Here is a 19,364-nt window from a genome sequence, read left to right on the forward strand (position 1 = left end):
TTTTAAAAAAAGGGCAATTCATCTTTGCTTGAAGTTTGAGGCCATGTAAGCTTGATAAGTGTCTTCTGGCTCGCAAGTCCCAGTTAGCATCTCTCCATTTGCTGCCAAGGAACAACGGAGACCGAGCAGGCATTCCTTTCACTGAGTAGCAGCCAGCACGATGGGCTGAATGAACTTCAGTGCTGCCGACTGTTCCCATTTATGACTTGGCAAAGCCTGGCACTCTCTACAGGAATACCGGCAGGCAAGTAAATCATTCAGGCAGGAAGCTCACCGTTTAAGAATTATAAACACAAAGAGAAGGATCGAGCATCCATACACACTGCTGTAGGACATGTCATTTCCCATACCACACATACCATCACAGAACACCAGAAACAGTTTTGACAAGGGGAAGAACATGTACACACTGTTTAAAATGCTGAAGTAATGTCTGTGTACTCCAAAAAATACTTTGTACCACATAAGCATAAAAATGTAAGTTCAAATTTATAGTATAAAAAATAAATGTAAATGACAAAATGAACAGAAATATTCCTCAATTCACACCTGGAGTTTGAATTAATTTTTAATTAAGCAGTGGTATAAATTTTGCTGGGTTTTGCCATCAGTTCTGTGTAGAATTGCCAGCCATCATGCTTGAAGGTAACAATGCAGCTACATTCAGCCAGAAATGCTAAGTGGACCATTCAGCTTGGTTTCCTGAGAAACACACACAAAATGCTGGTCTGACAGCATCTATGGAGAGGAATAAAGAGCTGATGTTTTGGGCCAAGACCCTTCATCAGGATGGGGTAAGAAAGAACGAAAAAAGTCAGAAGGAGGCAGGGAAGTGGGAGGACAAGTTGTCAGGAGATAGGTGAGGATGGGGTGGAGGTGGTTGGGTGGGGGAAAGGGGATGAAGTGAGAAGCTGGGAGCTAATAGGTGGAACAGCTAAAGGGCTGAAGAAGGAATATGACAGAAGACAAAAGTGGACATTGGGAGAAAGAGGACCTGCTGAGTTCCTCCAGCATTTTGTGTGTGTTACACTGGATTTCCAGCATCTGCAGAATCTCATGTTTATTATTTTTGAGAACCCCCCCTCCCCCCTCATCACGAAGGCAAGTTTTTAGCCAATTCAATTTACATCTCATCATTCTGTGAAGCAGCTGAGAGCCAGATCAGGAACCAACTGTACAGCAAAAAAAAAGCTAGCCAACAGCTGTATTACCAGGATTTACCTAGCAATGCTGAACATTGTCCATGTATGATCATTTCACAAAATAGAGGCCATCCAATGGATCCAATTATCACTCATTGGTCTACTTCTCAATCATCACTCAAGTCCTGGAAAGTGACAGTCACGGTGCTATCAAACTTGCTCACTGATGCCCAATCTGGGATCGCTCTGTTCTAAACTTCAATCAGCTATCTCTAACAGTGGGGAATCTAATCACTTCACCTTGACACCCATTGCCAGACATCTCACTGTCAACATATCAAGTGTCACCACCAATCTTATATCTCATTTGGATCAGCTATATCAACAGCGTGATGACAAGAGCAGATCAGAGGATAGATATCAACACCCAAAGGTCGATAAAACCCCGAAAGTCCAGGCTTCGAGGACTGATGGCCAGAGCCTGGGTCAGCAAGATGGGGCCCAGTGTCTGCAAATCCACGAGTCTGCTGTAGGCTGAAGACGAAAGCCTGTGCTGGGGTTACAGTACTGTATAGGTGCCTGGGCGGGTGGTTGGGAAAGAGGGAAGAACAAGGTTTGTTTTGCTGTTGCTGCTTGGTATGTTTCATTTGCTTGTAACATAGAATACAGTTCAGCAACAGGCCATTCAGTCCGTAACGCTGTGCGGAACATGTTCTATGTTGTTTGTCCGAGCATCATCAACATGCTATGTTGGTGCTGGAATGTGTGGCAACACTTACAGCTGCCCCAAAGGACATCCTCGTGTGTGTCCGTTGTTAATGCGAGTGATGCATTTCACTCTATGCTTCAATGTACGTGACAAATAAATCTAAATCTAAATCATATGGTGGTAACTCACCTCCTGGCACCTCAACATCTTTTCAATATAGTAAGGAACATGATGGCATATTCTGTATTTGCCTGGGCAAGTACAGCTCCAACAACACACAAGAAGCTTAACAGCAGTCAGAAAAAAACAATTCCATAGGTGACACATCCAGCACCCTAAATATTCATTCCCTGTGCCATGGACAAGCACATAGTGCTGTAGTTTGTGCCAGACACAAAATGACTTTTGTACTTACTGACTCAGGCTGTTCCAGCAGGACCTCTCATGCCTACATTCTTCAACACTATAAGATCAGGACAGGATGCCATGGGAACACCACCACTGCAAACTCCACACCATCCTCACATGGAAATCTGCTGCTCAGTTTAACTGCTGGAACTCCCTCGATTCCAGCATGGTGGGAATCCCTTCACCAGAAGGACTGCAGCGATACAACAAGGTGGAGCACCTCGACCTCCTCCAAGGCAACTGGCAATGGCCAGTTTGCAAAACCCAAGCAACTGAGTGTCTGTATCTTACAGGAGTGTGAGATCAGGAAACTCAGTTTTATATCATTAAGGTCAGCAATATCTTCTACAGCACAACATTGCAAGATTTTCACCGTCTTATCACTTTAAATCACATCAATTCAGATAAGTGATATTTCACTCTATGGAGAGATTTAGGAAATAATTGTCAATGAATACCACTCAAAAGTAGTCTAGAATTTAAGACGAGTCCATCTTAACAATTCATTAATGAAATGAATTGTTAAAAGGGAACAATTTGAACTGTTCAATCTCATTTTAAACTGCAACTGTGCTTAAACGTACCAAATGTGCTTAAATGTACTCTTTCTCTCCCTTTAGAGTTCAACTGCTTTCAATGTTCTTCTTTTGGCCTTATCTCAGTCCTTCCACATCATCTTTGTTAATCTGAGTAGGTAAAGCTAAAGTTTGCTGCTACATCTGTTCACTAAGGTTATATTTGCTGTGCTTTTCATTTCAGGTTTTTACTGAGTTACGGTGCAGAAAACTGAATCTGTCAACAGCATCCAAACCCAGTCAGCTACATCAGTAGGGGGAATGGCTAAGACACAGAGTTCAGGAAAATTACAAACAGGGAATGGCATGAGATGCTGCACAGCAACCAAGATCCAGCCAAATAAAGCAATGCCATGAATGAATGACCTTGTGGGATGCACTGTTTGAATATATACAGAGCACTAATAACACAGTAACAATGTACAATCGTTCCCAGATTACACCAATGTTCTGTTCCTGTTTGTAACCCAAACAGTTTGCAAGTTGGAATGTGGCTGGCTAGCAATATATCAAAATAAAAACATTCGTAAACCAGGACAACATGCAGTTAAACCAGGGTGTTTAATGTTGCAAGGTGCAGTGATGTTACTGCAAAATGAGTTCCCACCCAGCAGAAGACATCTGCAGCTAGCCCCGCAGCAGCCAGATGATCTGCCCTGTTGGTTTCCCAAATGTTTATTCTTATGCAGGGGCTGTATATCATCAGGGACCCCCACCATCCTGGCCATGCACCCTTCTCGCTGCTGTCATTGGGCAGAGGTACGGGAGCCTTAGGTCCCACACCACCAGGTTCAGGAACAGTTACTATTCTTCAACCATCAGGCTCCCGAACAGTGTGGATAACTTCAGTCACATCAACAATGAACTGATTCCACAACCCACAGCTTCATTTTCAAGGAATCTGCAATTCATATTGCCAGTGTTGGTTGTCTATCTATTAATTAATTTATTATTCCATTTGCACAGTTTGCCAGTCTTTGTGTGTAGTTTTACATTGATTCTATTGTATTTATTTGTTCCACTGTGAATACCTGCTAGAAAATGAACCTCAAGCAGTATACGGTGACATATACACACATTGATAATAAATTTACTTTGTAGGTCCTACTGAAGGATCTCGGCCCAAAATATCGACTGTACTCTTTTTCATAGATGCCACCTGGCCTGCTGAGTTCCTCGTGCATTTTGTGTGTTGCTTGCATTTAATCTGTATTAACTTTAAGAAATAATCTTGAATTGTGACATCACAATCTGTCATTATCTAACTCCACTTGCCATCCAGCCTCAGCGTCTTCTAATATTCTGTAGAATAGCTAACCATTGCGTCTAATCCAGAAATTCTGGAAACGTTACTTCTGCCGGGATATCACTGTCACATTGTGGCTGCAGGTGCATGTTAGAAACGGTCTTCAATGGGGATGACTGGTAGCTCCTTGCTATTCTATATAGATGATAGCCACTCGTCCAGATTTGTGTTAACTGTGTTACTATTGTGTACACAGCAATAACGGAAATGCAGGGCTCCGCAAGTCAGATGTAACTGTACATCTATTCGCTCATATATTTAACAAGGGAAATCTAACTCTACATCTATTCCTCTATTCCCTCATACATTTAACAACGGAAATCTAACTCCACATCTATTCTCTCATACACTTTTGAGGCATTTTTCAAGCTGGTTGTAGTATGCTTTGAGATATTAATTAACAACTAGATACAGTAATTTATTTCATTAGCTTAATTATGGGTAGTGTTAGGGTGAATGTTCAGTGAAATGAAAGAATTCTAGCAAATATATGTGGAACAATATGATATAATGGCTAGAGAGAATAGACAAACAAATCGGCTTATAGACACTTCTCAGAAACTAGACTCCGACCTACAAAACCTGGGGACTACCTGCAGGTTTAGATAGACCTATCAAGCCAATCAGCCTAAATATTGATGGCATGTTTGAGAATACGAAACCCTCCCCAAGGTGACACAGAAATATAACTAGCAGAGCTGCCGCCTCTCAGCTCCAGAGACCTGGGTTCAATCCTGACCACAGGCGCCACTGGGGTGGAGTGTGCCCATTCCCACTGTGACGCATGGGCTCCCTCCAGGTGATCCAGTTCCCTTCCACATCCCAAAGGCATGTGGATTAATGTTTGTGCTTTGACACACAGTACTCAATGTGAAATAAGATGAATGGAGTTAAGGTTTGTAATTCTCTTCACAAGAGGTTATCAAGTAAAGTTTGGCACCAAGATGTACTGAGATATTCTTCAAGTCGGAGAGCCTCTTATTTGGTCACAAAGACTTCTACAAACTCCTTTAATATGGTCAAGTCGGAGATGTCTAAGGAGAGAAGCCTGGGAGTTACCCTTACTATCAAAAATAATCTTGAAGAGGCATCCATGAGAATGGATCGTAGCTGATGTTGCCAAACCAGATAGGACCACGAAAGGGAAAAAAAACTAATTTTCACTACACAACAGCCCTTGGACTTGGACCATGTCACATTCGTATTCAGCATGAAAGAATTTAGTGTAACATAGGTAGATGGGAAAACAGGAACATTGAGGTGAATAACAAGAGGAATGGAGGGTTGAGTATTTGTCTCTCATTGATAATAAGCATGAAAGATTTTCCAATCAAATGTCACCCGTCCTTATTTATAAATTAATGATCTCCATGGATCCCTCTCCAGAATCATCAAAACATAGATGGCTGAGGTTTTGAAAGATTAATTGCACATGAATTGGGATCGAGTTCCAGGGAATATATCAGGAAAAAAGTGAGAAGAGAAACAGTGTGAAATTCCATGATGTGAAAAGGAAGGCAGCAGGAGATGGTAACAAGTTCTCCTAAGGGAAGATAATGAATCAGTAACAGGACTAAACTAAAAAATAAAATGCTCATTCAAGGTGAAATTTAGTCTTGCAGAGTAGACTGATAAATCATCATCAGTAAGGGACAGACAATCAATACCTCTACCTATAGTTAAAAGAGCACAAAGCTAAATCATTCCCAAAGTACTTGTGATGATACTTACAACAAAATACAAGGAATTTACTCAGCATCTTAGTCAGAATCTTTACATCAAATGCAATTACATCAGAAATGAAGATGATTTATTGTTGTGCTCTTACTACATTTGGTACCCAGGATAAATCACTGACTTAGATAGAACATGGAATAGTACAGCACAGAACAGGCCTTTCAGCCTACAATGTGCTGAACAAATTAGATTAGTTATCAAATTCCCAACTAAACAAATCTCTTTCAATTTCCTGCACATTCATCTAACAGCCTCTTGAAAGCCTCTAACATATTTGTTGTCACTACCACTGCTGGCCGTGCATTCCAGGCACCCATTACTCTCTGTGAAAAAACCTGCTCTGACTATCTCCTTTGAAATTACCCCCCCCCCCTCCACTCCTCAAATGCATGCTATCTAGTGTTCAGCATCTCTGTCCTGATGAAAAGAAACTGGCTGTTTAACACACCTATGTGTCATATTTTTCAAAACCTCGGTCAAGTCCCCTTTTTGATTCCATTGCTCCAGGGAAATCACCCCAAGTTTGTCCAACCTTATCTTATAGCTAACACCCTCTAATCCAAGGAGCATCTCTGCAAAGCTCCAATATCCTTCCTCTAATGGGGTGATCAGAATTGAATATCATATTCCAGATATGACCTAACCAGTTTTGTAAAGATGCAACATAACTTCCTGACTCTTTAACTCATTTCCACAATTAATAAAGCCTTCTTTACCTCCATATCAACCTGTACAGCCACTTTCAGGAAGTTATGACCCCAAGATCCTTCTGCACACCAACAACGTTGAGGGTTTTGCATTAACAGTATACTGTTGCTTTATATCTGATCTCCAAAAGTGCACCATTTCACATTTGGCAGGGTGAAGCTCTGTCAGCCATTTCTCCACCCATATCTGCAACTGATCTATATCCCCCTGTACTTGCTGTCAGTCTTCTACATTATCCACAACTCTACCTGCCTTCATATCCTCTGCGAACTTACTAACCTGCCCACCTATGTGGGCAAGGATGTGATGCTGAGGCTTTATAAGGCACTGGTGAGGCCTCATCTTGAGTATTGTGAACAGTTTTGGGCCCCTCATCTTAGAAAAGGTGTGCTGGCATTGGACAGGGTCCAGAGGAGGTTCACAAGGATGATTGCAGGAATGAAAGGGTTATCATATGAGGAATGTTTGATGGCTCTGGGTCTGTACTCACTGAAATTCAGAAGGATGGCAGGGGGGGGGATCTCACTGAAACTTTTCGAATGTTGAAAGGCCTAGACAGAGTAGATGTGGAAAGGATGTTTCCCATGGTGGAAGAGTCGAGGACAAGAGGGCATCGCCTCAGGATAGAGGGGTGTCCTTTCAAAACAGAGATGTGGAGAAATTTCTTTAGCCAAACGGTAGTAAATTTGTTGCCACATGCAGCTGTGGAGGCCAGGACGTTGGGTGTATTTAAGGCAGATATTGATAGGTTCTTGATTGGAGATGGTATCAAAGGTTACGGGGAGAAGGCTGGGAACTGGGGTTCAGGAGGAGGGAAAAAAAAAAGGATCAGCCATGATTGAATGGTGGAGCAGACTCGATGGGCCAGATGGCCTAATACTGCTCCTATGTCTTATGGTCTATGGTTTCACCCAAGTCATTTATATACATCACAAGCAGCAGAAGTCCCAGTACAGATCCCTGCAGAACACCACTAATCACAGACCTCCAGCCAGAGGAGATTCCATCAACCACTACCCTTTCTCTTCTATGGGCAAACCAATTCTGAAATGACCAATTCACAATGGATCCTATGCATCTTAATTTTCTGGATGATCCTCCCATGAGGGATTTGTTTCACAAAGTAATTCATAAACTAAGCTGCAAGAAATATTAATGTTCGCAGAATAATTAATTGCAGAATGACATCAGTTAGTCCTTCTGGTCCAATTCATTTAGGTTGGCGCAGTACATTTAATTATCAAAAAAGTGGTACAATGCATAAAAGCTTTTTGAATGGAGGATAGCACCTTGGAGAGCAATGTCAATGCCATCTTCTGTAATCACAGATGACAGCACAGATTGCTGAGGGGCAATTAATATTTTATTAAGACTTTAATAGAGCAGGCTGAAATGGAATGCTTAACAGATACCCAATGCCCTCTTTATGCTTGTGTTACTGGCAGTAAATTAACAATGCTAATGTCCAACAATGTTCACTTCTCCAAATAAAATGCTCTCTGGTATTGGTGATCGACTGCCTTTAAAGAGAGCAGCACTCTAGGTATTTCGTCAACAATGCTGTTGCATTGGATCTTTCTAATGAGGATTTTTTCATTGACTTATTTGGCAAACTGGCAATCTGAAACTAATAAAAAATTCCAAACATCAGCACGTCTACAGAAAATTACATGATTTGCTTAGGAGCTATATACAGTCGTCCCTCGGTATCCGCTGGGGATTGGTTCCACAAACCCCCGCGGATACCAAAATCCGTGGATGCTCAAGTCCCTTATATAAAATGGCATAGTATTTGCATATAACCTACGCACATCCTCCCATATACTTTAAACCATCTCTAGATTACTTTTAATACCTAATACAATGTAAATGCTATGTAAATAGTTGTCATACTGTATTGTTTAGAGAATAATAACAAGAAAAATAGTCCGTACATGTTCAGTACAGACACAAACATCGTAGCTCTTCTGGGAACGCTGATGCTGCCTTGGCATCAGCCGATGCCGATTCTCCCGTGATCTTTAAGTTCTTGAGGCTGTAGTGCTTTACATAGCTAGCCAGCCATCCCTTACTAGCCTTAAACTCCTTCCTCTCGCTCACAACACAAGTAGTGAACGAACGAGACGCGAGGCAAACAATGCTCAAACAACGAGTGCTGGAGAGAGACTGGGATCTGTGAAATGGCGGAAGGCTACAGCAGGGTATGCCTACACATCACTTCATTCGCGTGGATTCAACGTAGTGCTCGGCGCGCGGCAAATTCAGGTTTTGCTTTTTGGAACTTTCTCGAATATTTTTCCCCAAATATTTTCCACCCATGGTTGGTTGAATCCACGGATGAGGAACCCGCGGATACGGAGGGCCGACTGTAATTCACCTCAGCATCTGGGTAGAGAGCTGTTGGACAGAATTCAGCAAAAGGTCACTTTCTACCGAGGGTATTGTAATTGCAAGAGTGGATACAAGGTTAAATTAGGCCCACTTATACGGTAGCAGGATCAAAATAGTTAAAAAAGGTACGGGTGGGTGGGGGAGGGCCACAATAGTGTGCCTGCTTATGCAGTGTTATTACAGCTCAGTGCATCGTAGTTCAGAGTTTAATTCCAACATTGTTGCTAACAAGTTTGTATACTCTTCCTGTGAGCGTGTGGGTTTCTTGTGGATGCTCCGGTTTCGCCCCACAATCCAAAGACATAGGTTAATTGGTCATTATAAATTGTCCTACAGTTAAATAGATGGGTTGCTGTGCAGTCCAGCTCATTTGGCCAGAAGGGTCTGTTCAGTGCTGTATCTATCAATCAATAAATCACACCATTATTTAAAAAACACTGCTTTTTGTCTAATGGCCACATGAAAGCACATGACTGATGCTAGTTCGAAACCGCTCAGCAACAGTCTCCTGTCCCAATTAAGTCGCATAGTGTCCCAAATAAACAAAGGGAATCCTGGCAATTTCCTTGATTAGTTTTTGTTCTTTAAGAGTTGTCCGAAATAAGTGGCTGTCTCAATTAACCAACGGCCCAATTAACTGTAATTCACTCTATATCCAATTATTAGCCCCCAAGCTGTCTGTGGCAATGAATCCCACAGATTCAACATCCTTAGGTTAAAGAAATTGCTCATCTCTGTTCTAAAGGGACGACCTTGTATGCTGAGGCTGTGCCCCTTATCCTAGACTTCCCCCGCTATTTGAAGTATCCTCTCCACGTCCACTCTATGTAGGCCTTTCAATATTCAGTGAGTTTCTATGAGATCTTTTCAACTCCGGTCAGTACAGGCCCAGAGCCATCAAACGCTCTTCATATGTTAGGAACATCTTGCTTGGCATGGATCAGTTGGACCAAAGATCTATTTCTGTGCTGTATGACTCTATGACTGCTGTTAGGAAAATTACACTACTGAATAAAAAAACATTCAATCATGGCAGTTTTGCAATCACTCTAACATATGATTGCCCAGTTATAAAAAGTACCATTAATTTTGTTTTAATATGCAAAGATGACTTGCATCTTACTTCCCTTTCAGAACAAAAGTAAGCCCAATACAGCCACCAAAGGCATAGCAGGAAACTTAATTGGTCACTAAAAATTGTCCTGTGATTAGCTAAGGGTTAAGTTGGGTTTAAATAGAAACATAGAAAACCTACAGCACAATACAGGCCCTTCAGTCCACAAAGCTGTGCCGAACATGTCCTTACCTGAGGAATTGCTTAGGGTTACCCATAGCTCTCTATTTTTCCAAGCTCCATGTACTATCCAGGAGTCTCTTAAAAGACCCTATCGTTCCGCCTCCACCACCATCGCCAGCAGCCCATTCCACCACTCTCTGCGTAAAAAACTTACCCCTGACATCTCCTCTGTACCTACTTCCAAGCACCTTAAAACTATGCCCTCTCGTGCTGGCCATTTCAGCCCTGGGAAAAAGCCTCTGACTATCCACACGATCAATGCCTCTCATTATCTTGTACACCTCTATCAGGTCACCACTTATCCTCTGTCGCTCCAAGGAGAAAAGGCCAAGTTCACTCAACCTATTTTCATAAGGCATGCTCCCCAATCCAGGCAACATCCTTGTAAATCTCCCCTGCACCCTTTCTACGGTTTCCACATCCTGTCGGGGGTTGCTGGGTGGTGCGGTTCGAAGGGCCTATTCCACACTGTATCTCTAAACAAATGAATAAAATTTGAAAATACTTCTGTAGTCAATATTCATGGGAGATAACTGAATACAGCAAACAACAATGTGACATGCCCCAGGCTGAGTGAAATATATATAATGACAGAAATACTTCTCTTGCTCTCCTTCAAAAAGCACTTTAAACCACTTGAGAGTGTAGTTAGTGCAGTGGTTTAATATCTTGTCCACCAGACAACACCCTTCAATGCGCACCATCCCCTCAGCTTCAATTTGCCTGCTCAGACACTTGTATGGAATGTCTGAAAGTTGAGGTGTCACAGTAGCATAGTGGTTTGCGTAACCCACACTACAGTGCCAGCTGTAAAATCAGGGTTCAATTCCTGCCGCTGCCCACAAGGAGATTGTACATTTTCCCCATGACCACACGAGGCTCTCCTGGGTGCTCTGGTTTCCTGACACATTCCAAACATAGACGAGTTAAGGTCAGTGAGTTGTGGGCATACCCTATGTTAGCGTAGCGGAAGGTGGACTGCCCAGCACAATCCTCACTGATTTGATACATTTCACTGCACATCTGAGGTACATGTGACGAATAAATCTAATCTTCTTTAAAAAAGAAACTATGGCTGAAGACTATGGTTCTTGATTGGACACGGCATCAAAGGTTATACAGGGAGCTGGCCAGGGAATGGGGTAGAGTAGGGGAGAAAAGGATCAGCCATGATTGAATGGCGGATGGGCCAAATGGCCTAATTCTGTTCCTATGTCTTATGGTCTTAAGACAACTTTGTTTTCCTGTTTATTGCACATGCCCTCCATTCCAAACTACTGACACTTTGGCATGCATCAAAATGCAACCCTGCTTTTGAACTTCAGCTCATACTGATGCCTACCAGTCTTAAGGAAACAATTAAGGCTTCATAGAGTTTCATTTACACTCATATTTCTTTCTCAAGTATCTTATTTCTGCCAGAACCTACCTTCCAGGTTGAGAGAAACTGCTGACAACTATAAACAAAATGCGAATCTGCTAATATAGTAGCTGCCTCCTTGTCTCCGACTAGTGGGGACAAGGATGGGGGATATGACAGCGGTTGAGGTGGTCGTCGTGTGAAAACCTTGAATAAATATTTCCATGGAACAAGATTCCTTCAATCCAAAGAGAAAGCTAATCAGGATGAAACAGCTAATTAGTGAATTGGTTCTCCCTCAAGTACACTGCAGGTGGTATGATGTTACTATGACAACATAATTTGCCAAGTCAATTAGTAAAAAATACAGATAATTAGTCAAAGAACAGTGGACTGTGGATTGATAGAGCTGGACTAGTCAGACTGAAAACACAAATGCAGACAGTTATTTGTCTTCAGAATCAATATTCTGACAAAAAAAACATGGATTCTACTGTATGACATGCCTGATGGACAAAACAGACTGTAATGTTCAACACTACATGAATGGGCACACTGAACAATCAGAACTCTACTGTAGAGTGCGGGGACATCTTCCTTCCTGAAGTATAGCTGCTGCCTCGATTAAACAGAGCACAATTACCTGCATCCATGTCTGAAAAGAACGGAACAGCCAGTCATGAGTAACAGCACAACAGAAGGCAAACATTTCCATAACCATTTCCTGCTCTTAAATTGCTTAGTGTATGCCAGTAAGCCAAACACAAATGTTAGAGCAGTGATTCTTATTTTCTCTTGGGGCACATTCATGCATAACCTATATAAACCCTAAGATATCAATAATAAGTTGTTTTCCGTTCAGTCTTTTAGCTGGGAAACTGCAATTTGGTCTTAGGTCAAACATTAGTTTGAAAATCACACATGTGGCATCATTGCAACAGATGCTGAATTAGTTTACCGTGGTTTCAAAACAAGATCCTAACATGCAGGGAATATTGACAATTGAAGGCACCAACACAAAAATGGTGTACTATTTAAAATTTTAGTTGACATAGATATATTTTTCTTCATTACGAAACAAAAGTTTGGACTTTTCTTGTATTTAGAACTGGTTAAAAGAATGAATGCCAATCCGTAAAGGCCACATTTTCAAACATTCATTTCTCCTCTATGCCAAGTCAGCTGTGATATGGAACTGGCCAAGATAAACTTGACGTCATTCCTTATCCTGTGAGATTTACTTATGCTGTTGAGAGTACAGGGAGGCATGAGATGCCAGTGTTCTGAAGTTGACCAGTCAAACTCTGGAATACAATACTGAGACGTCATTCTTCAGATAAGAGCAATGAGCTCTTAACAAGCTCACAAACAAGGAATGGCCATTGCAAAACCACAGTTTCTGAGTTCCTTCAGCCGAATGAAAGAGGAAGGAAGAAAGCTGTGATAAAAAAATGAATCCTTTTCCATTCCTCCCTCCCTCCTTCCAAAAGCAGACCAAGGACCAGGTTTTGTGCCAACTAAACCACGCTGGATTAACACAGCATTGTGTTCTGTTGCAACGGTGTCATGCGCCTGAAGTGTACTTCAGGACCCAAATTAATTTTAACTCTGCATTTTAAAATTAAATTAGTGTATAAAACTTAATTTTTGTACAGAACAATATTAAAAAAAAATTAGGAGAGCTTTTAAGGCTGATTGCTAACGGAATGCCTGTCCAGGAACTACAACACTGGAAATAGTCTGCAGACTTGTAATTGAAAATAATGGGTTGAGTGTTCATACACCAGCAGACTGCAATTCAAAAGAAAAAGTGGCACGTGTATTAACAACAGTGGACTTTAGCAAGAAGATATTTGAGAATAACCGTGTTGACAGTAATGTATTACATTTTGGCAACACACACTAACCAACAAAGAGCAACAACTGTACAATTAAAAGGCAGTTCAAAAGTGGATAGACAACAGGAGGATAACATGTTCAAAGAGCACCATGATTTAAGGGTTGGAAGAAAAGAACTGAATAGAACTTCCAATAAAATTAATATTAAATGTTATTTTCATATACGACAAATTAATCATAAAGGTGCTTCTAGATAGTCAGAATATAAAATCTCTCTAATTATCACTTTTAAAATGGAAGGAGAGACAGTGCAATGCAACAATTAAGTAGGTGTCATTAAACGTCCCATTTAGTTTCACTTCTTTCAAAATCTCATTGAAAGATGCAGGAAGGTGGACTCTTTTTAATGAACTGTGTGCTCTAGGATTATATGATGAGGTAGTTCTGAGAACACAAAGAACTAATCTTCAGAAAGTTGCAGGGACTCACTCTGAAAGCCATCATAATTTCTAGCAAGATGTATAAGCGAACTGCATGTATCTGAATGACATTAGTCAAGGTGAGCCCTATTCCAGACAAGTTAGTTTACTTAAAATTAAGCTCAGTACTGTATAAAGTTTCCATGAATATCCAATAACTAGTTTTTCTGATATTTCAATAACCAATGTGGGGTGTAAAGCTCCTACTTTTCTTATTCAATGGACCACTCCTCATATGTCAGGTTGGCAAGAAAAATAAAAGAGGCATAAATAGGTATTTTCTGTTGGAAAGATGTAACAAGCAGTGTGCTTCAGGGATTAGTGCTGGAACCTCATCTTTACACAATTTATTAACCTTGGAAGTGGGAAGTCTCGGTATAGTTTACAGTACAGAAGAGGAGGTGTTAGATATCTTTAAATGAATGAAGGTAGATACACCTTCAGGGCCTGAACAGGGGTACTGTATAACCAAGAACAGTAGAGGTAGCTAGAAGAGATTGTGGGAACCCTGGGTGACGTATATACGTCATCGTTAGTGACAGATGAAGTGTCAAGACTGGAGGGTGGCTAATGCTGTGCCTTTATTTAAGAAGGGCAGCAAAGGAAAACTGTTGACCAGTAAGCATAACATTTTTGGCAGGTTAAGTTACTAGAGGGGATTCAGAGGTACAAGATATATCAATGCATTTGAAAAGACAGGAACTGATTAGGGATAGTCAGCACAGCTTGAAATAGTTTAAATATTCACACTTGCTCCATCACACTCTGGGAACTAGGCCACAAATTTAATACTTCAGTTTGTGCTCCAGCAATTACCCAGGTGATATGAACTCCAGGTGGTGATAGAGAGTCAAATACTCCTAGCTTAAATGGGCATTCGTTACGTTAAAGCACTGATCATCGTTGGTTAATTTTCAGCTCTCTATCATACATCATTTCTATGAACCAATGTTGATTTATATAAATTGCACATTCATAGCTACTGTGTGATCGTTGCAATACGTTCATTAGTGTCTAGGTCAAACATTGGTGCCACTGGAAGCACCTGTGAACTCTGATTGGTCAGGTTCCTTTAGTTGTGGTTTGGATATACAACACAGATGCATCTTCACCTCTAGGTACTTCAAAGGAAATATATCAGTAAAGTGCAACTGCTCTCACTTACCTTCAGGTGACTCCTCCTGCACATAGGTTCCTGTTAAATAACGGTGGACCAAGGCTGATTTGCCACTGGCTAAGTTACCCACAATCCCCTGAAAGACAAAAGCAACATCAGTGAGATTGCATTCCACAGTGGAGGTGAACAACAGAAAGCATCACACTCTGAATACCAGACCTGGTTCAGAAACACCCAACTTATGGACACTTCAACATACAAATAGACTCCTATGATACTATTATATTCATTAACATGATGTATGTACTGTGCACGTGATGGGGGTCTTTTGTGTGCTTTCTTGTGGCAGTGCTCCATGTAAACGTACTCAATGATGGGGCAGGCTTTTCCTGTGATGGACTGGAATGTATCCATCTTCTGTAGACTTTTCTGTCCCTGGGCATTGGCGTTTCTATATCAGGCCATGATGCAACCAGTTTACAGTTTCAAATATCCTTTTTTTTTTACACATTTTCCAATTTATGGTCAAAATCAACTTAAGGACATTTACAAAAACAGAACCATTCATTACCTAGGCATGCTTTGTGCATGCAAAACCACATTTCACTTGAAATACCCATAAGCTTATACAAACTGAAGTAGGATGTCTACTGTGATAAAGATAGAGCTGTGAATGTTGTCTACATTGATTTTAGGAAGCGTTTGTCAAGTTCCCTTGTGGGAGGCTCAACCAGAAGATTAAGATGGATGGGATCCATGTGGTGCCTGCAGGGATCCATACTGGGACCTTTCCTGTTTCTAAAATACAGTGCTTATAAAAAATATTCACCCCCCACCCCCTCCACTGGAAGTTTTCATGTTTTATTGTTTTACAACACTGAATCACAGTGGATTTAATTTGGCTTTTCTAACACTGATCAACAGAAAAAGACTCTTTTGTGTCAAAGTGAAAACACAGATTTCTACAAAAAGATATTTATATTCATTACAAATATAAAACACAAAATAATTGATCGCATAGGTATTCACCCCCTTTAATATGACACACCAAATCATTAGTGGTACAGCCAATTGGTTTTAGAAGTCACATAATTAGTTAAATGGAGATCATCGTGTGCAGGCAAAGTGTTTCAATTGATTGTCTTAAAAATACACCTATTTCTGGAAAGTCCAACTGCTGGTGAGTCAGCATCCTGGCAAAAACTACACCATGAAGACAAAAGAACACTCCAAGCCACATCGCGAGGTTATTGAAAAGCACAAATCAGGAGAAGGATACAAAAGAATTTCCAAGTCACTGACTATCCCTTGAAGTACAGTTAAGTCAATCATCAAGAAATGGAAAGAATATGGCACAGCTGTAAATCTGCCTAGAGCGGGCCATCCTCAAAATCTGAGTAACCGTGCAAGAAGGGGACTTTTGAGGAAGGCCACCAAGAGACCTATAACAACTTTGGAGAGTTACAAGCTTCAGTGGCTAAGATGGGAGAGTGACAAAGAGAAAGCATTGTTGAAAAAACTCACATGTAATCTCGGCTAAAGTTTGCCAGAAGGTATGTGGGAGACTCTGAAGTCAGCTGGAAGAAGGTTCTATGGTCTGATTAATTGAACTTTTCCGCCATGAGTCTAAACACTATGTTTGGCATAAGCCAAAACCTGCACATCATCAAAAACACACCATCCCTACTGTGAAGAATCATGGTGGCTGCATCATGTTGTGGGGATGCTTCACTGCAGCAGGCCATGGAAGACTTATGAAGGTAGAGGGTAAAATAAATGCAGCAAAATATGGGGAAATCCTGGAGGAAAAACTGAGGCAGTCTGGAAGAGAACTGTGACGAGGGAAAAGATTTCTTTTCCAGTAAGACAATGACCCCAAGCATAAAACCAAAGCTACACAGGACTGGCTTAAAAACAACAAAATTAATGTCCTGGAGTGGCCAAGTCAGAGTCCAAATCTCAAGCCAATTTAGAATTTGTGGCTGGACTTGAAAAGGGCTAGAAAAGTTCCCCTTGCAATCTGACACAGCTTGAGCAGTTGTGTAATGAGAAATGGGGAAAAATGATAGGGGCCTCCCCACACAAACTCAAGGCTGTAATTGCTGCCGAAGATGCTTCTACTAAATACTGATTGGAAGGGGGTGAATACTTATGCAATCAATAATTGTGTTTTATATTTTGCAATTAATTTAGATCACTTTGTAGAGATCTGTTTTCACTTTGACACGGAAGTGTCTTTTACTGTTGATCAGTGGGGAAAAAAGTCAATAAAAAATTAAAACATGAAAACTTCCGGGGGGGCGGGGGAATACTTTTAATAGGCACTGTATATACATGACATGAATGAAATTATAAATGGGTGGGTTAGTAAGATACGATGATTGGTGGCGACACTTATGCGCTGACCCTGGCATATCCTTGGGTTGTTTTGGTTGTTAATGCAAATGATGCATTTCACTGTATGTTTCGAAGTATATATGATAAATAAATGAACCTGAATCTGATGATGTTGCAGATAGTATAGATGACTGTCAAATGATACAGTGGAATATAGATTTGTAAAGAAATGGTAGACAGTTTAATCCAGTCTAATGAGAGGAGTTACACTTTGGGAGGTCAAATGTAAAGGGACTGTTCATTATTAATGGCAAGTCCCTGTTGGATCAACTATTTAATTTTGTTATTTCCTTTCAGTTTTAGTTTAATTATCTGCTTGCACTTTAAGTAGCCTTTATATACGTAACAGTTTAATATACCTCCAGTGGCTGGCCAAAGTAGAATTCTGGAAACTTCTTAGCTTCTTTGATCTGAAGGAGTATTTTCTCATTGGTTTATTTTATTAGAGTATTTTCTAATTGGATTATTCTTATCTATGGAGTTTTCCTTGTCTGTATAGTATAAAGGTAGCTGTGTTGTACCAGGCGCCATCTTCTCCTTTTCTTTAACTTTTCGACAAAGTAGAAAGACCACTATCACTATCCTGTTTCTGTTTTCTTTGTTCTATAATTCTAGATAAACAATCATTAAGCAACATGTTTTATGCCTCGTCCCTGACTCCTAAAAGAACTTAGGATTCGAAATACACCAGAATCCTACAACCCTTAACAGTGTTGATGAGCAAAGGGATCTTGCAGTCTAAAGTTTGTTGCTCCCTGAAAGTGGCTGCACACGTTGTCAGCATGGTGAAAAAGGCACATGGGATTCCTGTTGTTATTCAAGGAATTGAGTTTAAGGGTCAGGAAGTTATGTTGTAGCTTTATAAAACTCTGATTAGGCCACATCTGGAGTATTGCATTGAAATCTGGTTGTCCCATTATAGGAAGGATATCGAAGCTTGGGAGAAGGTGCAGAAGAGGTTTTCTGCCTGGATTAGAGGGTATATGCTTTCAGAGGATGGAGAAATTTGGGTTGTTTTCTCTGGAGTGACAGAACCTGAAGGGAGATCTGATAGAGGTTTATAAGATTATGACAGGCACAGAGAGAGTAGATAGTATCTTTCTTTTAGGGTTGAAATTTCCAATACCAGAGGACATGCATTTAAAGTAAGAGGGAATAAGTTCAAAGGAAATGTATGAGGCTAGTTTATTTTACGGTGTTTGGGTACGTGGAATGTGCTGGCAGGAGTGGTAGTAGAGGTAAATATGATAGAGATGTTCAATAAGTTCTTAGATTGGCACATGAATGTGCAGGGAATGGATGTGGACATTGTGTGGGCAGAAATGATTAGACAGTTGCGGATCTGATTATTAATTTAATTAGCCTGACATGACTTTGAGGGTCAAAGCTCTTGTTCCTCTCCTATACTGTTCTATGTTCTATGACTACACTGCCACATATTTCATTGGCTAAAAGTGCTTCATGATGTCCTGAGATGAGAAAGGCATTACATAAATGCAAGTTCTTTCTTTTTAAGTGCTCTTTAGAGACACAATCGTGCAGCTGAAAATATTACCTCATTATGTAAAGGCTGCATCTATTCCTGTAGCTCCTACATTGTTCGGTATCTGAGGTTCAATTGGGCCCAACAATTAATGACAAAAAACAAGAGAAGTGGGAGAGAACCACTATCACTCTACAACTGACAGTAAACTATAAATTAAAGAGGAGTACAGAAGTGCCCATTAAGTTCAAATACAGTGGCTGTGCAGTTCTGTGCTAAAATGTAGGGCAGTAGTACCTCCCAGCAGAATTCCTTCCCCTCTCCTGCTTTTAATTACCTCCATCCTATGACCAAAAGGAGAAAGAAATCTCCAACACTCATAATCTGTCCCACTGTATAATGGTTAGAAGTGCCTA

The 19,364-nt window shown here is 40.8% G+C and overlaps 1 protein-coding gene across 2 annotated transcripts in view; it reads right to left on the reverse strand.

Annotated features, from left to right (window-relative positions):
- The window catches only part of agap1 (ArfGAP with GTPase domain, ankyrin repeat and PH domain 1), a 649,964-nt gene that overhangs the window by 337,687 nt on the left and 292,913 nt on the right, over positions 1–19,364 (reverse strand). For both annotated transcript variants that reach the window (XM_072261395.1, XM_072261394.1), the window contains exon 3: positions 15,117–15,204. In XM_072261395.1, coding sequence (XP_072117496.1) covers positions 15,117–15,204 — 88 coding nt within the window. The remainder of the gene's footprint in view (positions 1–15,116; positions 15,205–19,364) is intronic.

This window comes from Mobula birostris, chromosome 6 (assembly GCF_030028105.1).
Source record: "Mobula birostris isolate sMobBir1 chromosome 6, sMobBir1.hap1, whole genome shotgun sequence".
NCBI lineage: Eukaryota > Metazoa > Chordata > Chondrichthyes > Myliobatiformes > Myliobatidae > Mobula > Mobula birostris.